General features: G+C 29.7%; 1 protein-coding gene across 2 annotated transcripts in view; it reads right to left on the bottom strand.

The window, feature by feature from the left end:
- Sec23 (transport protein Sec23) overlaps positions 1-24,890 on the bottom strand; it is a 30,592-nt gene extending 5,702 nt beyond the window's left edge. The window contains exons 1-17 of one of the 2 annotated variants that reach the window (XM_076455590.1): positions 24,697-24,890; positions 18,767-19,001; positions 17,045-17,102; positions 16,684-16,770; positions 15,977-16,054; positions 15,309-15,467; positions 14,929-15,020; positions 13,887-14,031; positions 13,518-13,676; positions 12,520-12,635; positions 10,773-10,896; positions 7,456-7,626; positions 5,330-5,436; positions 2,977-3,130; positions 2,582-2,733; positions 1,817-1,904; positions 882-968 (exon numbers count right to left, since the gene is read on the bottom strand). In XM_076455590.1, the coding sequence (XP_076311705.1) occupies positions 882-968; positions 1,817-1,904; positions 2,582-2,733; positions 2,977-3,130; positions 5,330-5,436; positions 7,456-7,626; positions 10,773-10,896; positions 12,520-12,635; positions 13,518-13,676; positions 13,887-14,031; positions 14,929-15,020; positions 15,309-15,467; positions 15,977-16,054; positions 16,684-16,770; positions 17,045-17,102; positions 18,767-18,996 (2,007 nt within the window). In that variant the 5' untranslated portion in view covers positions 18,997-19,001; positions 24,697-24,890. The remainder of the gene's footprint in view (positions 1-881; positions 969-1,816; positions 1,905-2,581; positions 2,734-2,976; positions 3,131-5,329; positions 5,437-7,455; positions 7,627-10,772; positions 10,897-12,519; positions 12,636-13,517; positions 13,677-13,886; positions 14,032-14,928; positions 15,021-15,308; positions 15,468-15,976; positions 16,055-16,683; positions 16,771-17,044; positions 17,103-18,766; positions 19,002-24,696) is intronic. The other variant, XM_076455589.1, reaches the window with a different exon arrangement.
- Between the last annotated feature and the right edge of the window lie 2,627 nt (positions 24,891-27,517).

Below are 27,517 nucleotides of genomic sequence, written 5' to 3'. Positions count from 1 at the left end.
TGGATAAAGTAACATGAGTGCATGTGCACCTCATCATTCCAACTTCTGGAAAGTAAGCCAGACATGGGTGAAAGTCAATATTATAAAATATATATAGATGTATAATGTTAAGAGATTTAAGTTATTTAGACTAAACACTTGTGTTATCATTTGTAGTCATTCTAGAACAAAAACAAAACAAAACATATTTGTTTCTTAATCTGTTTATGGTGGTTGTGAGGTCAGTCAAATTGACTGCACCCATACTGAGATTTGATTGTGAAAAATAACAGATTTTGCATGTGAAATTTTTTTGACTGCATAAAAGTATTTTTAATCTTAAAATCAAAATTACTTCATATGTTGTACAGTCAACATTCAAAAAGTCATGAGTAAAGCATTATTTAAAAAATCTTAAAACTAATAAACAGAATCTGATATTGTGTGTATTAAAAGTCTTGTAATGTTTATTGATATGCTTACTAATTTAAAAATTATAGCATGAAAACTATAACAAGCACAAAATGGTTACAAGGCTGATTCATCAGAGAGCCTGTGCTGAGAGTTAATGTTGCTCACAAGCTGTTAAACAATCTAATCATGTTTTAATTTTGTTGTAACATCAATAAAATATTATAACATTATTGGAAAAAATTATTCTACCAACTAACATTAAACTGTACAGAATACTGCCTGGTAGAATATAAAAATAAGTATAACAGCTACATTCTCCTGCATGTATGAAGCTTAAAAAAAAAAAAAAGGACATTCTCCTGCATGTATGAAGCTTAAAAAAAAAGGCAGGGAGTTTTCATAAAAACAAATTAAGCAGATATTTTTGAATGATAACTGGAAATAAGAAAATCATACAAATTGTAAACATAAAACTTTCTTAATCTTACCTCTCCATGGAAAATAACAATGTGGAAAAATGTGTCCATAAGCAGGATTCTATCAGGTTGTATACTGTTGGTGTCTAGCAATACAGGCTGGGATATAAAAAAATATTCTTTCTGTTTAGAAACATACACACATCCAATGAATATTACAATTTCCTTGTATAATATGCTGTAAAATGTTTGATTTTTAATAAGTAAACTTCGTAAACCAAACAACATCTCAACCTACGTTTTTCTCTGGTTGTATATTTATGAAAATAAGCAACCCAATAACCATAGTATTTTCAGAACGTTTTTCTTCCTCTCTGAAGAAAGGTGATTTTAACCTATTAAAGTTCAGGTAAGTGAGTTTCTGTTGCCATAGCTTATCTTATTGATTGATCCCATGTTTTCTCAGTATCACTATTTAAAAAATTTGATTTGTGGAAATGTTTCTTATTAAAAACTGGATGATAAAAATCCTGGCAAGAGGAACACTTTCAAATTTTCTAACAAACTTTTCTCCTCATGTAAACACTAAAAAAACCTGATACATTGTTCAATACACCTGCACAAAAGTAAAAATCAGGTGCTAGTCCAATCACATGAGATCAGTCAGTAAATAATTGCCTGATGTTCCACATTACTATGAAATTTCATTACATATTGGTATTATATTTAAACCTCTCAGTCTCCCTATCATAGACAAAAAAGATACTTACAGATCAAATAAGATGGTATAAAATAAGTTTTTATTTTAACCAAAAACTAAGTAAGTGTTTTTAATAAAAAAAATACATCGAAAGGAAAAAGAAGCAACATACATTGGAAATACTAATATAAAGACAACTACTCACACAGTTACAATAAAAGAAAAATTAGTTTATTACACCATATAGTTTATTACCTTCAATTAATAAATTAACAAATATAAATAACCATTGTATTTTGTTAGTTACCTCAGGTGGACCATTGAATGAGTAAGCATAGAGAATAGGTTGGACCATGATCAGAGACTGGGTGAGGTCTTCTCTCATTAACAAATGTCTGTGGCAAGAGAAACAAATGTTTCAGTTTGTCTTGAGATTTATTTTTCTATATCCTTTATTTTGCATCTCACATTTATTTATAGAAACAAAAACGTTAATTTCTTTCATTAGGTTTATATTTGAAAGTGCAACAAATATTTCTAATATATTTTCATGATTTCTTTCTTCTTAAAACTTCCAAATTACTGAAGGTACTTCTCTCAACTTTTAAAACATCACAGTATCTTATGGCCATCTGAAACATTCTCTTGATCAGCTTTGAGTTTTAAAATTCAGCTTAAAATCTAAGGAACAAAGTTTCAGAATCCTTAAATGAATTAATTTGATTAAAATCAGATACAAGCAATTTGGTTATAATTATAGTGTTTCACCTAAATTTAAAACATGGATATTGCTTTAAATGATTTAATTAATAATTAGAGAGAATACATTTAGTTTTCTTTTCAATTTCTTTACACATTCAGCTTCTTTTCTTGCAATTATTTGTTTGATTGTAGTTAAGCACAAAGCTATATAATGGGGTTATCTGTGCCCACCATGATAATCATAAGTTCACAAAAATTTATTGCTGTGCAACTGAGGGAGTTTTTGCAACAAAAATTTTTAATTCTTAAAAACATACTAGGTTTTATATTTAAATCATTTAAAAGAAAATCAGGCTGAACAAAACAGCACCTATAATATGATGTCTCATCAGGGCTGTTATTAAATACTTGAAGAAACTGTGAACGACGTAAATGGAACATGAACTGAGGATAAAGTGAAAAATTTTCAGCAAAACGGAATGAGTTGGGGTCATCTTTGCTGTACTCTCCAAACTTCTGACACTGTAAAAACAAAGTGTGTTAAATATTGACATACAAAAATTTTCAGAAATAAAATTTATGCAACAATACATAAAAAAAACCTTTCACAATTTTCTGTTGCAAAACAATAGCTTAGCACTACAAAATTAAAAGGAAAAAAGTTGGTATTATTAAACTATTATCATATCAAGTTACAACATCATAAGTACACAATTTGATTTTCCAAGGTATAGACCATTTGTTTGTTATAGTTTAAGCACTCACCAGTTTTATCAACATCCGATCCAGCCATCTTAAAACATCTGCTCCATCATCACTTTCTGCACGGAAACATGCAATTCTTGCCATCAAAACAGCAGCAGCTTCCTGGTCAAACCCTGCAGCTATGTGGTGAAGATTGGTTGTTGCATCTGCCCAGCTGTTAAAGTGCATTAGGTAATGTACCAAAAAGTTTTCACATACTTCTAAAATAACAATTTTAAACAGTTTTTCAATAAAATAAAAATAGCTAAAATGTGTTTCATACCCTTGCCAAACTTTTATGCATAGGCCATATTTCAAGCAATTTTATCAGATATTTCTACTTTCAAAAGTTCTGTAACATTACTTGTGAATTGGATTACAAGTTTTTTGGATAACATTTGGCCAATGTGCAGGAATAACATTAACCTACAATCCACTAGTCTACTCAAACTAGTATGAAGATGTATTTACTTTATGAGACACAACTAGGGTTTTATTTAATAAAAATACATAGGTTTTTATAAAAAAATATGTTTTTTAGCACTTTTATCCTATTATTAAAAGATAAGTCATAAAGGAAATTTTAATGTTAAAAATTTTGTAGTTGTTTTTAAAGAATGATTATTCTATAAAGAATTATAAAAATAAGAGTTCCCAGTCTATAATGATAACAAATACAAATAACGCACTGTACAGGATTGAAATCAGTAAAAACAAGATGAGATTAGGAAATAGTTTCATACACTCAACCTGTTTCAACATGTATTAATGTGTCATCCTCAGGTTTGTATTGTATTGCAAAAATAATCCTTATTTATACAATTAACAGATGATCAATTTGCATATTAAAGAATTTCATGCCATCTACTGACATTACCATCAGGTCCATCCTTATTTAATAATTCAAGTTTTTTTTAGTTTTTTTTTTACATTTATCTCAATGGATTCACATTCATACCGATTAAATTTCCAGGTTGTGCTAAAACAAGTTTTTACAACTGAATTTTACTTTTAGTTTCACCAGCTTATTCTGCTAAAGGTTAAATAGTAATATTCTTGGTTTTTAACATTTTATGTTCATTTATTCTGAATTTAAAATTTCCTCTGATTTGCTCTAAAATTTTCAATTAAATCAATTTTATCTTTAACTGTATTCAAAATTTAACTAACTTTGTTTATCGGTTTGTATTTTAGAAAAACATTTGTTTTTAAAATTGTTTCACAGGATAGGCCTGGTAGAAATCATAGTATCAAACATTTTCAGCAAATGGTTTTAACTTAATATTTTTATCTCTGTTCTTAGTTTTTAACAGCACTGTCAATAACATTAGAATTAAAACCTCTTTGTACAGCTACGTGCTTAATTGTAGTACGGTATCCACATAAGAATAAAAAAACAATAGTCGGTTGAGATTTAGTGTGAAATGGGTTGCTTTGTAAATGGAAAAACAAAGCAATGATTTTCAGTTTAATACTTATATTCACACATACAACAAGAATGGGAGGAGGGGGTTCAACCAACCTCCCCATTTTTGTGATCTTAACATATTTTCTTAAATGGCTATAGTGCAGTTGTTTATTGTATTTAATGTTTTCTACAGTCCACATTATTCTGAAAAAGCATGAGCATTTTTTAGCTTAAAATAGTCATGCCTGAAGACCCGTATAGCATTAGCATGGTGATTGAGCTTTACACAATATTTTGGCTTTTGATCTCAAACATTCTGCTTACAGGCCTGATATTTCAAATAAATACAGCAGCAGATTACTTGAAACCATCAACAGTGTACACTACAATATATCAGTGTTACTCAAAGTACACCTTATCTGTTTTTACAGAGATGTAGTAGGTCTCCATAATACAGGACTTAATTATGGGTTTTATATTACATATAGCATTAGCATGGTGATTGAGCTTCACACAATATTTTGGCTTTTGATCTCAAACATTCTGCCTACAGGCCTGATATTTCAAATAAAATACAGCAGCAGATTACTTGAAACCATCAAACAGTGTACACTACAATATATCAGTGTTACTCAAAGTACACCTTATCTGTTTTTACAGAGATGTAGTAGGTCTCCATAATACAGGACTTAATTATGGGTTTTATATTACAAAAACAAGACTAAAGCTTTTAAACCCACTAAGAGGTTCATATTAACAAAGTTAATTATTTCACATAACAAATAATTCAATATTATGTAACAATTACCAATACAAAGATATTTATTATAAATGAAAAAGACTGGGTTTGGAATTTGTTTCTAAATTGATAATATTTTGAAGAATAGTTCCCCACTCCTCATTTCTAGTAGAAAAAGCCATACTAACAAAACTACAATTGTTTTTCTAAAGTAAATGAAATCTTACTTTCGGGCAACTGTTGTTACTCTAACTCGTTTCTGACCACTGGAATGCTGGTATTGTGTAATCAACTGAACACAACCTCTCCCACCTTGAGGAATGGGTGCATTGTGCTGTAAAAAAAAAAAAAAAATTGATTTTTATGTTTATAACTAAAACAAATAACATATAGGAGACATTTCACTGGAATTAAGGACAAACAATAATTACCTTTAAAACTGTAACTGGAGACACAAAATGCACGAAGTAAATTAAAGCACAAATTTAAAATTATAAGCAATGGAATAATTTTTTTACACATCCTACATCTTGCATGCATAAGTAATATAGCATATGACATGTGAGAAATTTGTCAAAATCATTACACACTTCAGAGAATCATGTGGCAGGTGACAGCACAGTAGCAATGAGCTGTATTTTCTTTGTGCAACCTTCACAAGTTTTTATCTCTTTTGATCCAGTTATTATTGCTCTTAACCCCCTCACCACATGTACTCTTTACTGTGTATGACAGTTTCAGTGGACTACATTCAAAACTTTATTACACTACTTTATATTTATGTTATACCAATTAATATGACACAAAAACTTAGCTAATTATCCATATTTTAATAGTATACAAGTTTTTAATTCTACAAGGCAATATTAAAAAAAACTGAACTTCTCCTAGTGACATGACATTTTCTCTAGGCATTTTTTCTTCTCTTTCATCCATCACCCCTTCAAAATGTACAAAATTAAACAAATTATTCCCTATACAGTTGTTATTGCTCAGAAAAACTAATTTTTATAGCTTCCAATTTTGTTTGGTTACAGAGCTATAGATAGAAAATCAGAACCCTCCTTCCACACTTACCTGTTACATCCTTTTTCAGAATTTGTTAATAGTTCTCTTATGTTTAATTATACTGTACCTATAACCAATAGAAAGTCAAGATTTTCATCTATCAAATGACATTGTATTACATTGTGTTCTGAATAGATAAGCATCAATTTCACTTATAATGCAACTTTGGTTCCCTCAGGAATCACAATGATTAGAGTTAGGGGATATTGGCTGCTTTTTGTATGTTATTAGTCTATATTCTTTGGTGCATAATTAAAATTTAACACACCACAAACAACAGTATAATATGCAAGCTTAAATGTTCTTGCTGTCGATTGTCAAGATGACCTAGGAAGGTTGAAACATTGTTTTCTCCTTATCATTAAAAGTGTTAATACCCATATCAGTTGTTCTGAGATATATAAAGGTAAGATTAAATTTCGTAAAATAAATAAAATAAAAATAGTTCATATAACATGATAATAGCCTAGCCTAACTTAAGTTTTACATGTCCCTAGTGATTAAAACTTATTGTGACATGGTTGAAGGAGCAATGAAAGAATAAAAGTTATTTATCAATAGCTGCACACTGTTACAAACTTAAGCTGGTTAGGATAAATTAATGTAGTTTCAAGTTAAACTCTGAAGCCATTATAAGAAGAAAAAAAAAGTATTTTAGATTTCAATTTTTTTTTTTATGGTTACGATTGATTGATTGATCCCATTTTTAGTTAAGATAGAGAAAATAAACAGATGAACTATAAAGTTTTAATGAAAAACATTTGGAATGTATTTAAGAGGCTTTTGGATTACACAAATGAAATGAGATTTTTGAGATGAGGAAAGGTATTCTTAATCTGAACATGAAAGTTACTTTGCACACAGACTATTCAAAACAAACGTTCAATATATTCATAGACAAATTTTATTACAGTTGATTAAAAATACTTCACTAAAAATATGATTTTTTCTATGTGAAAGACTTTTGGTTAAATTTACCAAACCTATGTTGAGTGTTATAGAATATATTCTTTGACATCTATGAATCTTAAGTCCTAATGCCACATGATAAGAACTCTAATATTTCCTCAGACAAACTTGAAAGCAATGATATTTCATGCAACATCACAAAAGAGGGACATAGTGAACATGCTGTTTACAGTTCATTTAATTTCTGGTGTGCAAAGTTTCTCATTACAAGCACAATGTGTAGAAGGCATAAAACATAACCCTATAAATTCAAAGGTCAATCTCTACATCACTCACAGCAATGTTTTCAAAATTAAGAAGCACAAGTGCACAGCACCTGATTAATTACTTCAAAGAATATTCCAACTGTGGTGTTAGGGTTAATACCACAGAATTTCCACTGACAGGTTCCTCCAATACCTAGTTCTGTATCTGATACACTAGCACTTTTTGTGTTCATGGAAATGCAGGATCCTATTGCTCCAGAAACTTTCAACTCCCTGGATGTCTAGAAAGAAAAAAACATTCTAAGACATTTTCTGAATGTCAAGGTAAGTGCTCTCACTTTGAGTTTAAAAAATGTTTGTTCTATAAAGGCTTGAAATGAATATTACATGACAGAATTTGATTTGGCCCTAAACTCCCAGCTGTTTTGCAGTTTAATAAATTTAAGTCATATTGAAAAATACCCAAACTTCCAGATCTTTAATAGAGTACTGGAACATCAGTTTTAAATAACATACACATCTTTAGCTGAACTCAAAGCATAAATATAAAAAGTATTAAATACTGTGTTTCCAGTTAACTAAAACATATGTATGTATGTATAAACAAACAAACACATTAAAACTTCAACTAATGAATTTTAAGTTTGGCCTACATGGAATAGTTTCTTTTTTCTTTATATAATGGTTCATGATAATACCTAAATATTTTTCCCTCTCCAACCATATTATTAATTTGGAAAATTTATATATTTATTCTTGCTTGTCAATACAGGAAAAACAGCTGCAAATATTGTCTTTCTATACATTTCTTTCTAACTCAAACAATAATTTTTTTGAAGTTGATTGCATGAAAAACAAAATGCACTGACTGAACTTCTTTCCTTTGCAATTTCCAAATTTTTTTAGCTAACAAAATTAAAAATATATCACTTGAAGAGTGGTAATTTAGTATCACTATTTTTTCCCTTCCATGGAATGTAAACATCTAAGGTTATGAAATCAGAAGCTTTTCTTAATTAAAAGCATTTAAATAGTCTAAATATATCATCTTTGCATTTTTATGTACCACAGACAATAAAATTGTATCATTTCCTGTGACTTGCTTATTTTGGTGAAGTAAGATTTTATTGCAAAGTATCTTTCAGTAATGCAGGCTAGCACATGACATTTCCAGACATGTGATTTTATCATTGCTGATATGCATTTGAAACTTGACTTTTAGGCCAACAGCTATAATGCACTGTATAAGAGCATAGTATACAACTATGTTACACAAGTTTTTTTTTTTATATATAAATGTTAAATTTGTCAATAAAATTTCATTTAGCTTGAAAATCTTTTAATATTTTTTGATTTATGCATCCAAAAACTTTTCCATTTCAGATATGTTGTTATTTAAGAGTTGTTAACTACTGTCTGTGCAAATGCAAAAATAACAGTATTATGCTACAAAGCCAAAAAGGTTAAGATTAATTATTCACACTTTCATAATAACAATTCAAAAATAATTTTCATTGTTTTGCAGAATACTTTTATTAATTTCATGAATTATTACAGTTTTTTAAATAGAAATTATAGCATAAAATTGGTAATCAATAGCCATAAAAGTGTATTTAAAACTACAAACTTATTTATCAGAAAACCAACACTACATCATTACAAGTATTTGTTATGGTTGCACAAAACCCACCAAATATCCATCATAATGGCTAAAATGACTAGAAGTGAATTGAATGACTCATTTCAACTACTGAAATGACAAGGAAATAACTTAAGGATAATAATCCATTAATAAAAATTCTTAAATATGATAAACACATAACTGAAAAAAAGTCAATATTCTTATATATAAAGTTCAAAACTTGGCTTGATTTACAAAACGCATACAAATCACTCTTCAAAATAGCTTTTATCATCAATGTCACATTTCCAGAGTAATTTTTATTGTTTTACTGACCACTTTTGAAAATCTGCAGATCTGTCAAATACACTGTAACATTTGTATAGATCATAAGAGCCAACACTGAGTAGCAACACAACAGTTACTCAACAGAACATCTTGAAATATTCTGTGGTGTGCCAAGTTTTCATTGGTTCCATGAAAGACAGTTGAAGCATGTTTCCAATCAGCAGTCCTATGGTAATCTGAATCACATCAAATATAAGAATCTGCTTTAGTATGACCTATAGAATTAGAATCAATTTATCTTGTTGCAACATAATATTCCTGAAATCTCACTAATACGTCTGTTTACTTCTTTTGAAGGTCTGCGTGTAGGCTTTCATAGAAAAAAAAACAAGACATACTCAGTTACATCCATGACTTTGCATGTTGACTTTCATAAAAACAAGATATACTCAGTTACACTCATGATTTTATTTTGAAATATGTTTGTAAACTATATTGTCTGGCCAAAGCAAGAAAGGTTCATTACTTTTGTTTCCCCATAAGTAAACTTATCCACTGGAAGGTAGTTAGTAAACAGCAGTTGTATTACAAAACTTATGCAATTACTAGACCTAAAGAATACCCAGAGCTGACAGGTTTCAGATTCCATCAAAATTCTGCATGTAAGGTTCCTATCTTGGATAAGAACATCGACGTGGCTTGTTTTGTTGGACTACACGTCAGTGGTGATGCTTCATTTCTTCTTTCTGCTGTTGACCTATCTAATATTGCTGGTGAAAGTTCTTTCATACTGGTGGCATGCACAGTTGTACTGCTAATGTATACTGCAGGTGAACACATCTTGTGTTTTTTGTTGTTCATGTGGCTAACAAGTTGCAAGGTCTTTACTGAATCAATGCCATTTATTTTTGTTGCAGTGGTTATATCTTACTCTGAGGGAATTTTCTTGGTCCTTTTCCAACCTAAGATAATGCTTTACTTGAACTGGAAAAAACAAACCCTATCAGCACTCATCTCTCTACTGTAATGGGCAGCTTGGGACATAATTAAGATTATGTATTAGCAGTAATACATACATCATATTAACTGTTTTTTGTATCATTTGTCTGCTACACCCCCATTTCTGGACTATCTGAGATTTGTTTCAATCTTCTGTCATCCAGTGATTTATATGTCTGTTTCTAGGTAATTAAAACTTTCATCTGAGTCCTTCTATTAACAGTAATCAAGCTTGTACAAAATTAAAATGAGAAGCATCTCACAAGTCATCTGGCTAAGTGCAAAATATATTGTTTCAATTTTTCGTTCATAGCAGTGGTACGGATTTCAAAACCAATAAACCTTCTTCACCCACCTCGCATGAATAACAACCTGATTTACAACAATATGAATATCAATAACATAAATTATATGCATAGGGTTAAGAATATGTAGCACCATAAAGTATTGACTGTCAAAAGATTTATCAAAAATCTGTATAAAAATGTCATTTCAAATAATCATGATCTGAAATTTTACCTTTACTTCAAAAACTCCATTAAAAGCCATCTGAAATTCTCCTTTACTGTCTTTTGCAAAAACTCTCTGAAATGTCTGCTTGAAAAGAGATGAATTGAAGGAGTCTCCCATTACTACGTGCCCTCTGAAATAAAACAAATAACTTTCAATTTCATTATTTTTTACATGGCACTTTAACATGAACAGTTTACTCTTTTACTAAGAAGGACTGAAACATTAACATCAGGATTCTTAAAAACCTTTTTACATAAGCAATAGAATTGATCTTCAAAATACTTAAATTCTTGTTGAAGAAAAAACAACAATGTAAATGTCTAAATTATCACAAAATTTGCATCATAAGTGTTTCAAATTCTGATTAATCATAACTCACAACACTTGAAATTTCTGAGTATCAACCAATACCCAACTTATTCACAATCCCAAACATCTGGTTGATCACCTTTCAGTTATCTTTCATTTGTTACCAGATGAAATTACATTCAACGTGGGATGATAACTGGCTATTGATAAAACATTAACTTATTTACACAGTATAACACACTGATTTAGATATAACAGTCACGATAATAATTACCACAGTATCACTCAGTCATTTTGCCTCACTATGAGAATACAATTCAAATGAGTCGTGAACTGGCATCATACATAAATAAACTTCAGATAAGCAAACCTCAACAATTTTATTACTGTTACTGAATATTTATCTTTGATGTAAGTGAACTACGTCCTTATACACACAAGACAAATAAATTTTATACAAAATACAGCCTGTGCATGTGTGGAGGGAGCACAAATGCTTCATACATGTCAGGGTGTGCTTCCACTCTCTATGGGGGAATGGAATGAAAAGAATTGTCCCCATTATTACAATACATAAACTCAGCTGAAGTCAACCTCAGTCATGCAAAGTGAGCCTGTCCTTATATACAAAACAGCTGATTGCAATGCCATAAATAATAAAACCTGAATTCAAAAGTTTATTTCTTGATAAAAATAAAAGGACCAATAGCAGGCACCTGCAAAACATAAGTGTCAGTGTTCTAGTATTCATCAAACATGAAGGACTAATGCCATATATGTTGAGTCTTGAATTAAAATGAACAATGTCAGATATTCCATGCTGGCATTATGCCATGCCAAATTTTTCAATAATGCAAAACAATTAATGAAAAAAACAGATAAAATTGCATATATTACACACCTAAAACTTGAGTCAACAACTTTTGACACTTATCAAGTTCTTATTTGTTTCTTCATCTTACCAAACATGGCCCATATTTTTTTCTACATTTTTTTTTTTTTATTTAAACATTAATGCTCAGTGAACTATGAAATATCTCTGCCTAAGAAACAAGTTCTCTTAACATTTAAAATTTATAAGTAGAAGAGGCTGATTTTAACAAATTATCAAGTTACAGCCATATGAACTGATTGGTTTAGTTTTTTTTCTCAAGCAACATTTTTTGAGGAAAAATAATTGCATAAAAGTTATAAATTATTCAATTTATAACAAATTTCTGTGGTAAATTTTATATAACTTGCTCATTATACATATAATTAATTAACAAGATTCAGAAAAAAGAATATGTAATATCAGGACCTTGTACAGTTAACTTGAATAGTATCCAGAAGGTATATATATATAACAGACAACCTGATAATAAATTAATCCTTAATTATCAAAAATGTAAATAAGTGTAAAAGTAAAAAAAAACAAAAAAAAACTGTTTATAATTTTACTTACCCAGTTAGATTGGTGCAAGATTTCATTTCATGTAAACCTGTTTGGTCCAGTGCACAAGAATATATGTCGATAATGTGTCCATTGCTGGCAGCTCGATTTGCTAACCCATCATAATGCTGTGGAAGTGTTAAAATATCATAAAAACATGAGATTAAATATATGAAAAGGGAAATTTAATAAGTTAGATATTAATATCACTTTTATGCACGTGCATTAAAAAATCACCAAATAAAGGATTAAAATTTAATGTCTTGCAGAATCAGAAATATTTTATTTTTTTTATATATATGTGTACCATTTGCTTGATTGCTATCCCAGTATTAGAGCAACAACAGTGTCACCTAGTACAAGCTGCTACTACCACTACTAATGGAATTATATCACTAGTAAAAACAAACAAAAACCAGCAATTTTTAATTATCACAGCAAAAATTACAATAAAGAATGTGGCTCTGTTTTAATACGTTACTAATGATTCTAATTTTTTTTATTAAGCAAACTGTTTTTACACACAAAACTATTGACTGGTTTCACAGTGTGTATCATCCAATCAATTCTGTAGCTGCACTACACAAATTTTCCAGTTTTTATAACAGTACTGAATGGAATTCTTTTTTTTCTTTTACAGACACTTAGTAAACTAATTCTCTTAATAAAAGAAACCGTAAATGTACAGAAACAAACGTGCTCCCATTAATAACAATAGTAAATGAAAATTCACATACAACTAAAAATTACTGAAATTCAATTTTTAACAAACACCACTAACACAACATTGTGGTCACAAAGTATGAGCAAATATTATTTTATTATAAGTATTGATAACAACAAAAAATTTTCAATTTAACATTAAAGGATTTGTTATAGTAATAAATTAAATATTAAAGGTTTGATAATGATGGTTACTTGAATGTTAAAAGGTACAACTATGATTATAAAGTATTACAGGTTACAGCAATTTTTAACCTAAAGAGACTTGAAAAATAAATGTTACTCACTTTTATAGCTTTTTTCATGTGTTTACAATTATCTTTCTCAATGTCATGATGAGACCGAATGGTGTTTTTTAATTCATCACCGACAACCATACCTGGGCCTTGTGTACAAGCTCCACCCACAAATAACATTATTCTAGCTCCAGCATTAGGATAGGTACACTAAGAGAATAAATAAAGGTGTACAACTATAAACCAGGAATAAATTAGATTTATACTAATTATCTTACAAATATTGGGTCACCAAGTTTCAAAACTGAATTTTAATAATACTAATTAAAACAATGTTATATTAGTGTTATATCACCTTTAACTTTTCCTCTTTAAACTACAATTTGATTTCATTAAACTATAAACTGCATGAAAGCATACTTCTAATAGTCCAACAGCAATTGACATGGCCACTCCTGTTGACCTCAGTGGGCGTTTACCTTGAGAAACCGGCCAAGGATCACGCTGGAGTTCTCCAAGTAAGTCAGTTAAGCTCATGTCACATTTATGAACAGGTTGCAAAAACCTAAATTGTTTGCATAAAATATTTAACAGGAAACATGTAAATTTCATGGTTAACTGAAAAGAATCTCGATTATTACTATTTTATAGAGCTTTTAAGTGCAACAATTTACTGTTAATTGTAACATACCTATAAAGGAACAGTAATATTCAAAGTTTGTGAAAAAAACCCACAAAACTTGTATATGCTGGCAACCAAAAAACTAGATAAAAAACACATACTATAAGAAATTAAAAAACATCCCAGTGTCCAGTCAAAAATAAAACCCATACAAAGAAAATATTTAATATCTAGGAAAATAAAAAAAGTTTCACAAGGTATTATCATTGAAATCAGAACACTGATTTTATGATCAGTTTTAAAATTATTTAATTTATGCTAATTTATTATATGTATGAAATATTAACTAAAACTAGAGGGATAACTATACAAAATGTCAGAAAACCAAACAAAATTGATAAAATTAAGCATAAGCTTTTCAAATTTTATGTCTGAGTGCAATGTAATTGGAAACAATGTCCTTTTGTAATGTAAGAAGTGGTTAAAATGAAAATTTGTTACATAAACATATGCTTTCAACTTATGTCCATGTTTGGCATTACCATTACAAGTCACTGACAAAAACTCCTGTTGAAGTTTTTTATTTTATATTATAAAATGAACAAGGAAACATTTTCTCCATGAAATAATAAAACACAGCATATTAATATATTTTCTTATTTCGAATAGTATCTAACTAGCGTTAATACTGAATTTAATCTTTCAACAAGCTCATTTGGAAAAACGAAAACAAGATGACATTGGTCCAAATTAATTTTACTTCAGCTTTCTGAATGAAGAAATAAATATCTACATACTTTCTACAAATATTTTGCAAGTACAAAATTTTTAAAATCTCACTTATTAGCAGCTGGAACTGGCTGGCCTGGTGCTGGAGGCTGCTGGTTTGGGGGTTGCTGTTGTTGGTGGAACTTGCCAATCCCTAGCATATCCTACAAACGAAATATTCTCTTGTATCACGAGAAATGCGTAATAAGAGATATAATTAAGATGCAGAAATGGATATGTTATTTGGAACTGTAGGTTTATTAAAGACAACAGAAAATACTTGTTTTTTTACAGGTTCTTAAAGTAATTTTACCAGTGATTAACAGCAAATGCTAAACCTTAACATTTTCTAACATTATAGATATCAAATTTACATTTTTTCTCTATATTGGATTAATATCTACCACAAAAAATTAAATTAATACACACACATTTGTATTACATATTTCTACCTGTATTTGTTTGGCTGTAAGGTCCTTTGTTCCTCTGAAAACATAGCTTTTAGAGATTCCTTCACAGCCAAGTTCATGAACCTGAACCATCTTGCCAAAAGTTATCAAGCCAATAAGAGCATTTGGTGGCAACAGAGAAAGAGACATCTGTAAGGATTCCTTTGGAAAAACAACTGGAGATTACAGATAAACCACACTTGGTCCAAAAATTCATTGCTAACAATTTTGCCAAGTTCTTAAATTTTAAAGACTTTTACTTTAATGAAATGATCAAACTATAAAAAATTATAATAAACAAATCAAATGTGAAGCACCTATGTTTTAGTTGCAACAGATTTACTGTTACATTTATCTTAATATCTGCATTTGTTTCAGTTTAATGCATGTAATGTATACTATTAAATGTGTATCACACAAGTCTTACCCATTTTCTAAATTTATAGAAGATTCTTGAGTGTAAGAATCAACAATTGTGTGTATAAACTACTAGCGATTGCCAATATTATTTACAGCAGAAATTAAGAATCTCATCTAACAAGTATAAAAGCTAGCTGTTGCAAGATACAGAGAAACAATAGAATATTGTTATTCTGCTAAACCCTTATTAATCGGAAAATTACAGATATCTGACCAGGAACATTTATAAATTTCGAAGGCACAGCAGTTACCTTTAGTGCTGTAAGCTCTTCATCATCCACACAAGTGTCAACAACAAAAAGGAAAATAGGTGGAAGACAAGTTGCCCTCTATTAATGAGAAATGTAATATTAGCACCAATAAAATTCTAATAATTCTACATTTCAGATAACATGAAACCCAAACTGCAACCAACGATCTTTATAATATCCTATCCATTTCATAACATTTTAAACAAGATCAAAAAACAAAACATTTGATGCTTGATGCATTTTAGCCAAACTATTTAAAATACTCGAAATATAAGTTTCATTTGGTACAATTTAGTCATGCAAAGCTATTTAGTGTCACATAAGTATATAATTCCACATAGAATACCAAAATTGATACAAAGAGTAATGTTGAAGTTATCAACAGTTTTTGGTTTCAACAAATTATTCGCACTTTATTTTACATTGTAATAAAATGTTGTATGTGAGCTCGTACACAGTATCAATTAATATAACTTTGACAAGTAAAATATTTAAAACAACACAAGGGATTAACTCAAGTCTTTGTTTCACAATATATGCTAAAAACAAATACGTAATATGTAAAACACCTTCAGCATTCTACATGTTGTATAGAAAATACTAGTCTGTTAAATGAGTAAGGCTGAAAAAAACAAAAACTGTAGCCTGTGTCATTAATAAATAACATAAAAAACATTTCATACACATACACACAATACTCTACTTACACTAATTGTGTATTCAATTGTAGAGAACTGTGGAATAAGTTCGGCAGGTTGGTGGTGTTCTGAAATAGCTGCATATTGAGGAGGAAACTGCAGACAAAATTACACAAGTGTTTAAGTCTTTTTAAAACAAATAGGTTTCAAAAAAAGATTTTCTATTAATATTGCCTTAAGTGTAAAATTCATAACATCCCAACAGCTTTGTACAAACTACTGGTTTCAATAATTTTTAGTAATGACCAATAAAAGAATCAATAACTTTGAGAAAAACAAAAAAAAAACTTTCTAAATACTTCCATAAATTTATACAAACAAGCTGCTGCAAGATAGGAACATATGATTAACCAAAATACTTTGAACTTACTTGGTTTCTTTGAAAACAAAAGTTGCACACCCAAAGCTTGGCACGATAATCAACTTGGCTGTGGGAATAAAACATACAAGTAATGAGAATAGATTTCTTTTCAGATCACAATGCTATCTTTATATGAAACACAAAAGTAAATGAAAATGGTTTAAGTAACTTTTTGGTACTGTAGAAATGACAGATGTTAGGGCTGTTATGAATTAATGCACCACTGAAATAGCTGTAAATGTTTCTTTAATTGCTAGAAAAGTCCAGAGCCAGTTTTTATCAAGTCCATGCTAATTCAAACATCTGCAAACTAGTATGTTTTTGAAAGATAATGCTACAATATTTAAGATAAATCTTTGCTTATAAAAAAAATCACAAGAATATTCACTCAGAAATAGCAGTCACTTCATATCAATAATATATTAATTCAACAACAAAAATATTACCAGTTCATGTTCAACTTACTTTTTGATAAAAAAAATGCACATTAAACCTTGTCTAATTATGCATAAAGCAACACAACTAATAGTTTGAAAGCCAAATAAGGCAGTAAACTGGTCTTTTAAATTGTATAAAAGCCTTTGTTATAAGTAAAACATAAAAAACACTGACTAGCTCTAAACAGACCACAAACATATACAAAAAATAAACTAATCTATTTCTCTTATCACAATATTGCTTATTATGAACAAAACCAAACTAAATGATAGTAAAATGACAAAACCAAGTACTCACTATCTTTGAGGAAACTTTCTTCATAAGGTGTTCTTATGAAACAAGTCAATAAAGACAAAACTACACTGTATAGCACTGTACATTGTAAGGATAATCTACTAATTAAGTGTTAAACTAACATAAATACAGAATTAGTCAAAATAACAACAGAACAATTTAACCATGATATAAACATGTATCATGTCTGCTCATAGTATCAAACTCTGGCTAGTACTAGAATACACTGTACTACTTTATAAAAACATAATACATAAAATCATCAACTGTGAAAGACAACCAATTTTTGGAAATTTTTAAACTACCCTGATTTAATTTGACATTAAATGGTGTAATGAACAATGATAAGCTATTTGTTCAAATAATATATTCCAAGAACTTGAAACACTTCCAATCTCTTGTAAAACATGCACAACAAATGACACCAATAAATGTTCAAAGCACTGGTGACCCCTATAATCCTGGCTTTTCTCTATTTACACAAAAACAGAATTTCTCTCAAAGGTTTGAGACCTCAGGCCAATGTGTGTATATTCCTCCTAGTTTTAACAGATTATACTTCACATGAAAAACAGCATCAAAAACATTTTGTTACCCAATTCAAGTTACGTACATATATTTTTGAAAATTACTAATGGTAAAGCCAGGTTATCTGTACAAGTCTTTACATTTCTGGATTAATAACATTAAAACTGATGACCTGACCATTTAATATAAATATTTTTGTAACCTAGTTCCTTGCTTAAGTAAAATTTCTTGATGCAACTTTAACTTGAGAAAGGGTTTGTTATATATTGTGGTGTAATGATGATAGCTTAGATTTTTGTCAAGTACACAGAAAACAAATGTTACATTTATTTAGATGGCTTGAGATTTGATCCTTGTCATTTAAAAACCAACAATCATGATAAGCTGTATAACCTGTTAATTATTTTCACTTGTGTTCTTATAAGATAGGTATTAGTGGTATGTATAAAACAGGGTTTAGCACATTCTTACCATAAAGGATTTAGAATGGCTCTACAAGTTGGACGATTACAAAGCACAGGATCATATTGTACTGGAGGGAGGTCAGGTCTTTCTTTTAACGGCGTGAACAGTGAACCAAGTGGAACCACTAATCTTGTAGCTTCAAGTCGACTAGAGGGCCAAACATTCCAACTAAATCGAATTCCATCTCGATCTTCATTCTGTTGGATAAAATCTTGGTATGTCTGGTAGCCAGTCATTCTCCCTGTTAAATAAGAAATTAACAGGTTGAATACACACACACACACACACACATTTTCATAGCTTGTAGTTTATTCTAAGAGTGAAAAGCAAAATAACAATCTTAAGTAATTAATGTAATACAGAAGAAAGTTCATTTTGATTTCTAAAACAAATATAGTTTGTCAAAGTACCTTTATTTGCATGTCATTTATTAGCAATTCAAGTGTATAATAGTACAAAAGAAACCCTTGTATCAAAAATGTTAATTTTGTTAATCTTGTTGTATTGCAGATTAGTTTTGCTACAGCCAACAATGATTAAACGAGGGCTTGATCACAGAATATTTAACCAAAAATAAGGCCACTTCTGTTAAGTTCAAAATAAAATTTGAAAAATCTACATAATAACTAGTTTGAGAAAATAAATACTCATCATTTTTATAATACAGATATAACAATATTTCACATAATGGTTATACTCTTGGGTTAAACTTGTTTTGATCTTCTATTTACATTCACAATGTTGTATGACCTGTATCATCTGTGATATACAACTTACAAAATGTGTTCAGAGTTAATGATATCCCAAATACACTAATTCTATTAACACAAAATTTATATCAGGTACTTTAATCCTTTAAGGATAGAGGATTGGGGGGAAGGAGGTTACTGATATCCACTAATTTTTTCCTCCTTGCAGTAGAAATACTCAATAAAATTGCATGAAACTTACTAAAAGCTGACTGAAAAGTTGTACTTTTAAGTTTTAAGAAATTTATGTGGTTTAGTTTTCAAATATTTTTATGTTACAAAATTTTCAAAAATTTGTTGAGGCACTTTTATAAAAGCATCAAAATGCTTCTTACAATTTCATTTTTTGTTGTTCATAAAAGTTCCATTTTATATAACCAGTTAATTAACCTAAATTGATTATCGTGTTTCTTATGAAGCTTTAATTTGCTAATTGAAGTTATCACCACATCTAGCTATAAATTGCATAAAAAACAAATTACATAAACAAAGATTTATCACTCCCTCAGACCTGACGTCCAACTAGCATCAACCAAAGCTAGATATTTTGTTAAAAATCAATTTATATTAAATAGATGCAGTATGGTTTAAAAATATACAATTTATTTCACTTATGTATATTGTTTGATTAATATTCAACAAATAAAAACTTGAACAACAAAATATTTTACCATTACTTCTATACTCTCTAAACGTAATTATGTTTACCAAGCATTTGTCATAGAAAAATTGTCAAATATTCTTACAAATGTAATGTAACAATATTTTTAGTAACAAAATATATGTTTAAAGAAACTATACAAAAATTCTAAGTTTGTGGTTTGTTTCTGAGGTACCCAAGTTTCCCATTAATTATGATCTTTTGTTCTCTATAAAAGATATATCTTATTACTTTTATAATTTAATTCACCCTATAACGATGTAATTTTATAATTTGTTTTATCCAATGGTATTTAAACCTCATCACAGTTATTTAAAAGCTGGGAACCAAGGGACTGTACTGATAAATTGTAGAAAAAATCAAACAAGATAATCATATTTGTGTAGCATACAAAAATGACAATTTCCCCATGACTACTTCAGTTTGATCATATGGAAACCTATATGGACTATGATGGCATACTAAGTTCACCTTATTGTTTTCTAAACCCTTAAACTGACCCCAATGCAGTATCAAGCAGTGAATCATGAATCACTTTAAATAGGTTTGTGACATCATATACCATTTTTTAAAACTTTTTCATCCACTGACATGTTGTAACTAGTGTGTAACATTTTAGTTATACACACACTCATTATTGAATAACATCATGTGCTACCACTTTCCTTTAGCTAGGTGATATTCATAGTTTTCTACACTAGGTCTTTTATTTTTCAGACATGTTGTGAAGCAATGGTGTTGCTTTTCCAAACTGATATCCTTTTGATTATGTTGTGTAGTGTTCCCTGGGGAATGTGGATTGTTTTCTCTTACATATTTGCATTTGTAGATTCTCATGTATCACAAGGTAAAGCACTCATTCAACACTGTAAGAGTACCTTTCTGAATTGTTCTAGTGCTCCAAGTTGATTCATATTCATTTGTTTCATAATGCCATTAACTATATGTAAGCAATTTTGGAAATTCTAAATTCCCAAACTGAACATATCTTTATGATGACTTTCTACAAATATTTTTGTGTTGGAAAAAGCTGTTGCATATTCTTCCCAAAAGGATTAATTTTTGGTGACATCAAGAAAACAACTGAATACCAAACAATGTTAAAACATAGTTCTGATACATGATGCTCCAATACCATGACTTTATATTAATGTGGCTGTCATGTGACTTACTGACTCATTCACATGTTCAAAATTGTTTAAATATAATACAGTTCTCTATAATTGAATATCATTAGTATATCCTGAAATGATGAAATATCTATTAGGGTGTAATGATCACAAAACATATAATATAAATACTACATACATAACTGTTTATACTGTGAAAAGTTCTAAAATGCTTACACAGTCATTGATACTATTTCATGCACTTAATTATATTTGCAAGGAATGTACACCACAAATTGAACTGTTGAAAATAGCCACAGCATAATTTCTATTATATACTTTTAAGATTCACAAAAGAGAAAAATTAGAAGCTATGAATTTCAATTTCAAATTTTTGTCCACAATGAGCCTTAATTCACAAGAAGCACCAGTCAGCCAGTTGTAAGATATAGAATTGACACTGCTAGTACTAGGTCTCTTAATAAATGTAGTCATAATTAAAATAGTGTTAATCTAGATTTTCTTTTATCAAATTTTGCAACAGACTTAAATCTGACATACTGGTCAACATATTTAATACAAAAAGAGTTTTAGCTAAGACTAATAATAGTTTAGCAAAATGGATTTTTAGTAATTTCTTATAAATTTATATTTTAACTAGTAACACAATTTTGTTTTTAATATAATAAATGGGCAACATAATAGCAGAGAATGGGATCTGGGTGAAGTATCAGACAAATTATTAAAACTGATTTACAGCCTAAATTCTCTGCAAACTAGTAGCAATAATATTAATACATCACTGGTATCAATACAATATTACATGGGAGGTATTTCTCAATCTATATAACTGAAAACATACGAGCATCAATTACACAAATTAGAATAGTATCACAAATTATGGAAAAAAATCAAAACTACAATTTAGTTTATTAATTTCATAAAAATGATTAAAAAAAATCAATTTTAGTATTTCCTAGTTTTCCAATTATCCCAATAATTCAAATTTTGCCAATATGATTTTCAATTAATTCAAGGTTTTTAAGCTTAATCTACTGGAGTTATGACACGTGAAAAATAATCAGGTAATAGAAATAAGTGTTTCCAGTTATCACTATTCATGATTATTCCAACTACCTAGGCAACCATAATATTGAAATAAAGATTTTAAAAACTATTTAAGTTAATTCAGCTTTAGGTCAACACAATGTGGTTGGTGATTATAACATTTGTCCCATGATCAGACTCATGTTGTTATCAAATATACTTGTTCTTTTTAGCTGTATCAGTGTTATATTTGTTTCTTTGGTTTCAAGCTGTGGCAAAGTATTAAGGCTATTTGTTGCCATGCCCAATTCTAAACTGTTGACCAATGAAACACCCACCACACATTCTTAGGCTATTCTTCAAATAGTGGAATTTATGATGACATTATAATGTCCCTATGCTTGAAAGGACAAACATCCCTGGAGACAGAGATAACCACTCTAACCTTGGAGCAACTTTATTTATTGATAAAGAGTAGCTCAAGAGCTAGTGGTAGATATTGTTGGTCTGTTGCATCCTCTGGTCAGCAGTTCGACATTAGAGACAAGAGCAGACAGTCTTAGTAACAATGTTATAATATAAATTTGTTCAGCTTCAGCTATGTAAGAACTAAGTGCACATATACATATCACAGTGATACATACTACAACAGTTTGTGCAACTGAATGCAATAGTATGCTTGAATTGTGCTTGTACTCAATTTCTATATATATAAAAAAAGAGTGGTCAAGTAGCTACAAATTACACTATTACCCACAGTGATACCTGGTCTTCATGTTTACTTCACTGGAGTAAACAATAACCCAGCTTGAAACATAACCATTGTAACCAACTGTAATATTTATTTAATAAAAAATAGTTATTCTTTAACTGTTCAAAGAAAACATTCACTGTTCAACAATTTAATCATTTAACTGTAGCTGTCAGAAGTTACCATCCATGGTCTAATAACAGTAACAGTACTGTTAACATAGTTAAACAAGCAGGACTATTTAATCATGACTACCTCTAGCTAGGTATGAAATAACTTAAAATGGAAGACAAAGGTCTGATTATGCATAAATAGGCTGTAATTACAATATAACTCTTATTATGTGCAATTATAAACATATAATGAGTTTACAGTGTAGAATCAATTACCATTTGGTTGATTTTTGGCTTACTTCACACTGGAATGTTGTAAACAATACAATGGCTAATTTTCTACTCATAGCACTAACAATCTTATTATCTTTTACCTCTAACAAGAGGTCCATGCTGTTATCTTTACAATCCTTTTGGACAATGATGATATGCTAAGTAATCATGTGCTCAGTTACCACCACTTAAGGCCCAATCACCTTAGTATGGTTATAAAATTGTAAACTGATCTACAGAACTAAGTGTATGTGACTTGTACTTAATAAAATTCCTACTAGTAACTGTTAAGTTTACTATTTTTTTTTTTAAATATATAATCGATGTCATAAAGCAATTACTTTGCCAATGGAAATTTGGTAGTTTAGTAAAATAATCTTATTAATATTTGTGGCAAGAAACCTACAGATTAGTATAATAATTTCAACTTGTAAGAGGTTTCATACTATGTTGCTTGTGTGATACATTTCCCTATGCAACAGATAACGATTTCGAAGGGAATTTGGTCCTAGCTTGTTGTACCTAAAGATGTCTTTCATATTAAACGAGTGGTACTTCAAAAATTTCTTGAAAAACCCTTCATTTTAAAGTATAAAAATTAATCTCATGTGCAAATATCAGTTGAATGTAATAAGTTAATGATATTAACAATTAATCAGATACAAAATTCTACTATTCACCCAGTTTTTGACTTGAATCCTGTCCAAGGATCTCATATAATAGATTTAATAACAAATAATGGTCAAGTACTTTAATTATAATTCAGTTTTTTTGGTAAACACCACACTTATTACCAGTGGCAACAACATTAATATTTACATAAATACTTAAATATGTCTGCCCAGTTGTAGTAAGCACTATGGCACCAATAATAATAAATTTTAAGACTGTTTACATCTAATTAATAATTAAATATTTAATTTTAACACTAACAATCACTACAAGCAACAAGTTATTCTATGCATCATTAATATGATCACCGATATAATAATAACTATTGTTAGTAAAATAGTAATATTATACCATTTCGTTACTTCAACGAACTTTAATATTTATCACTACTAGTTCTACTAGCATATAAATTATGAAAAAATAATATATATATATAATTATCGATTAATTTGTATTATACATACAAGTAAGCTTTGCAATTTTAAATTCTACTTTTTTATAGTTCAACTAAATTGTAATCAATACAAAATAAACAAAATCACCATATAAAACGTAACTTACCTTGCTACTGAATAGTAAATTGTCTAATAGAGTAATATTACTATACTATTGAAGAATAAATAATATTAGGCTTATTTTATGCCTCGACCCTCACGTACTGTTACCACAGATGCGCAAAAACTAGAAGACAATTCTAGTCTGACTTCTAACACACACGTCACTCCTAGCCTCATATGAATATTGCCACGTCAGCTGGTATTGATAAGCCGCGACATCTACAAGTATGTTATGAAATAAATAAAATAGCTGTACAAGTCTGTTCGCTTTTGAATTTTGTGCAAAGCTGCATGAGGGCTATCTGCGCTAGTCCCTAATTTAGCAATGTTAGACTAGAGGGAAGGCAGCGAGTCATCACCACCCACCACCAACTCTTGGGATACTCTTTTACCAACAAACAGAAGGATTGACTGTCACAGAATTATGTCCCCGCGGCTGAAAGGACGAGAATGTTTAGTGTGACTGGGATTTGAACCCACGATCTTCATATTACAAGTCGAGTGCACTAACTACCTGGGCATGCCGGGCCAACTATATAAGAGTGTTTTGTTTTTTTCTTTCTTGTAGCAAAGCCACATCGGACTTACCGCTGTCCTACCCGGGGACAGCTATATAATAATAAATTATTAATTTTTATGTTTGTTTGAAGTTAAGCACAACGCAACACAATGGGCTACCTGCTCTCTGCCTATCACCTGAACCGAAACCCAGTTTCCAGTGATGTAAGTCCACAGAAATACTGCTGTGCCACTGGGGAGCATTAACCGATAAGTTATAAAATTACACTACGTTTAAATTCTCGCTTTATAAATTTCTAGTTTAATATACGTCAATCCAAATACCATTTTCATTGTCATTGTTTTCATGCAAGATAATCGTATAAGACTATGATGCACTGTCTTAAATCTTGATTCATTAAAATCCATGATGACGATATTTTCGGCATTTGTTTTCCATGAACTGCAATAATGAAATTTCGTTAGATAAACACTTCAAGTGATACTAGAGTATACCCAAATAAAAATGAATTAACCACGTATATTAACTATATTTAAGATTTCTTGGTGTTATTTAATATTTTCAGATGTGGCAACATATTAAGCACATTAAGACCCAATTTCATAGTTTCTATACATGAAATACAATCTAATAACTGTTTTCACTTTTCAGATGCGAATATAAAAAGAAAAAAACGATAAAGTTACAACCGGTACATAGAGAAAACCTTATCCCGTCACCACACTACTACACATAAGATCTAATTTCTACCTATCACTGAAAAATCCTCCTACTTCGTCACCTATGTAAATTAAACATGCTGTACAACTTTGCACTCACAAAGAAGACATATTTATTCAATTGAACTACCTGAAGAATATAGCACAATTTAGAGGATTCAGTTTTCACAGATAGAGTTTGTATCAATCTACGAAACAGTGAAAACTATGTTAAATTTAACTTTTAACCTGTCAACAACACAAAACATAACAACTTTGTTTCATTCCCTTTTCTGCCAGAATTTGCTAACGAAAGTACTAGTTTTTTTAAAAAAATAACTTGAGCATTCGTGTACAAACTGTTTTCAAACCTACACATAAAACTGACATCTTACTGTCCAATCCGAAAAAATCCATAGTAAAAAACAAAACGAAAATAGGACATATAAAATATCCCATGTGGATATGTAAATAAATACATAGGCCAAAAGTCACTTTCCTTAGAAATAAGTCGCAAAGTACATCAAGGCCACATGCGTAAAGATTAATTCCAGATACCTACCTTAACATATTACCAATATAAAACAGGTCATAAAGTTATCTAGTGTGAATTTTTTTCTCTTACACCAACCCAAAACTAAAAAAAAAAAAAAAAGACTCTTTGAAAACTATAGAAACCACTAAATCATGCACCGCTCACAAAACTGTGATAATGGCCCTAACAATGTCACAAGGTATATTCACTGTTCATACATTTGACCAACTTGACATCAATCTATATCCTGCCACCTACTGACAATTTCCGTGACATTTAATCTTTGTGTCTTTTGTCTTTCTAACAATATATAAAACTTGTATTACTTCGTACTGATCATATCTAAAGAAAGTAGACCAATGATCTATTGAAAGTAGTAGTATATTTCGCCATCAATAAAACTCTTTCTTGTGCTTCTAAATCGTTGTTTGCCTACCTATTATTATATTAACATAATGTGCTTCCATACTTAAGTTTACTAGATTAATGTAAAAATAAACTCACTTGTATAACTTTGCGGCTGGTCGATCATGTAGCTTTAAACAAAACACTGATTGAATGATCACTAGCTGAAGTAAAAAAGTATAACTAATGGACCCTACTGAATAGAATCAACTCTACTCAATATTTCACAACCAATTATTTTATAATATACTTTTAAATTCATTAAAACTGACGTTAGGCGTTTTAACACTTTATGCTTACATGATTAAAGGTTTTGATATTAACGTAATGTGCCCTCTAGTAAACATATAAATCACAATATTGAAAACATACAACACATAGTACTAGTCCCTTCCTAGGTTATGAAGTTTTTTGAACAACCTTCATACTAAAAATAAAACACTACAGTAAGCTGTTCATTTACCAAGTTTTTTTTTGTAGTTTTCTCTTAAGTTGCCATGATATAGACATGAGATGACGTCTTGTTTCTTGTTATCACTGTCCATCTTGTTAATGGGAAAATTTTTCTCAAGTAGGTGTTTGAGTTAATTATTTGAGTATTCCAATTATTTTGCCATTATAATTCCTTGTTTATTTTTCAGTTAGTTCAAGTATTTTCAGCTATGCT

Source organism: Tachypleus tridentatus, chromosome 9, assembly GCF_004210375.1.
Source record: "Tachypleus tridentatus isolate NWPU-2018 chromosome 9, ASM421037v1, whole genome shotgun sequence".
Classification (NCBI taxonomy): Eukaryota; Metazoa; Arthropoda; class Merostomata; order Xiphosura; family Limulidae; genus Tachypleus; species Tachypleus tridentatus.
Note: the sequence above shows the minus strand (reverse complement) of the source record. Positions and strands in the feature narration are given on the sequence as shown.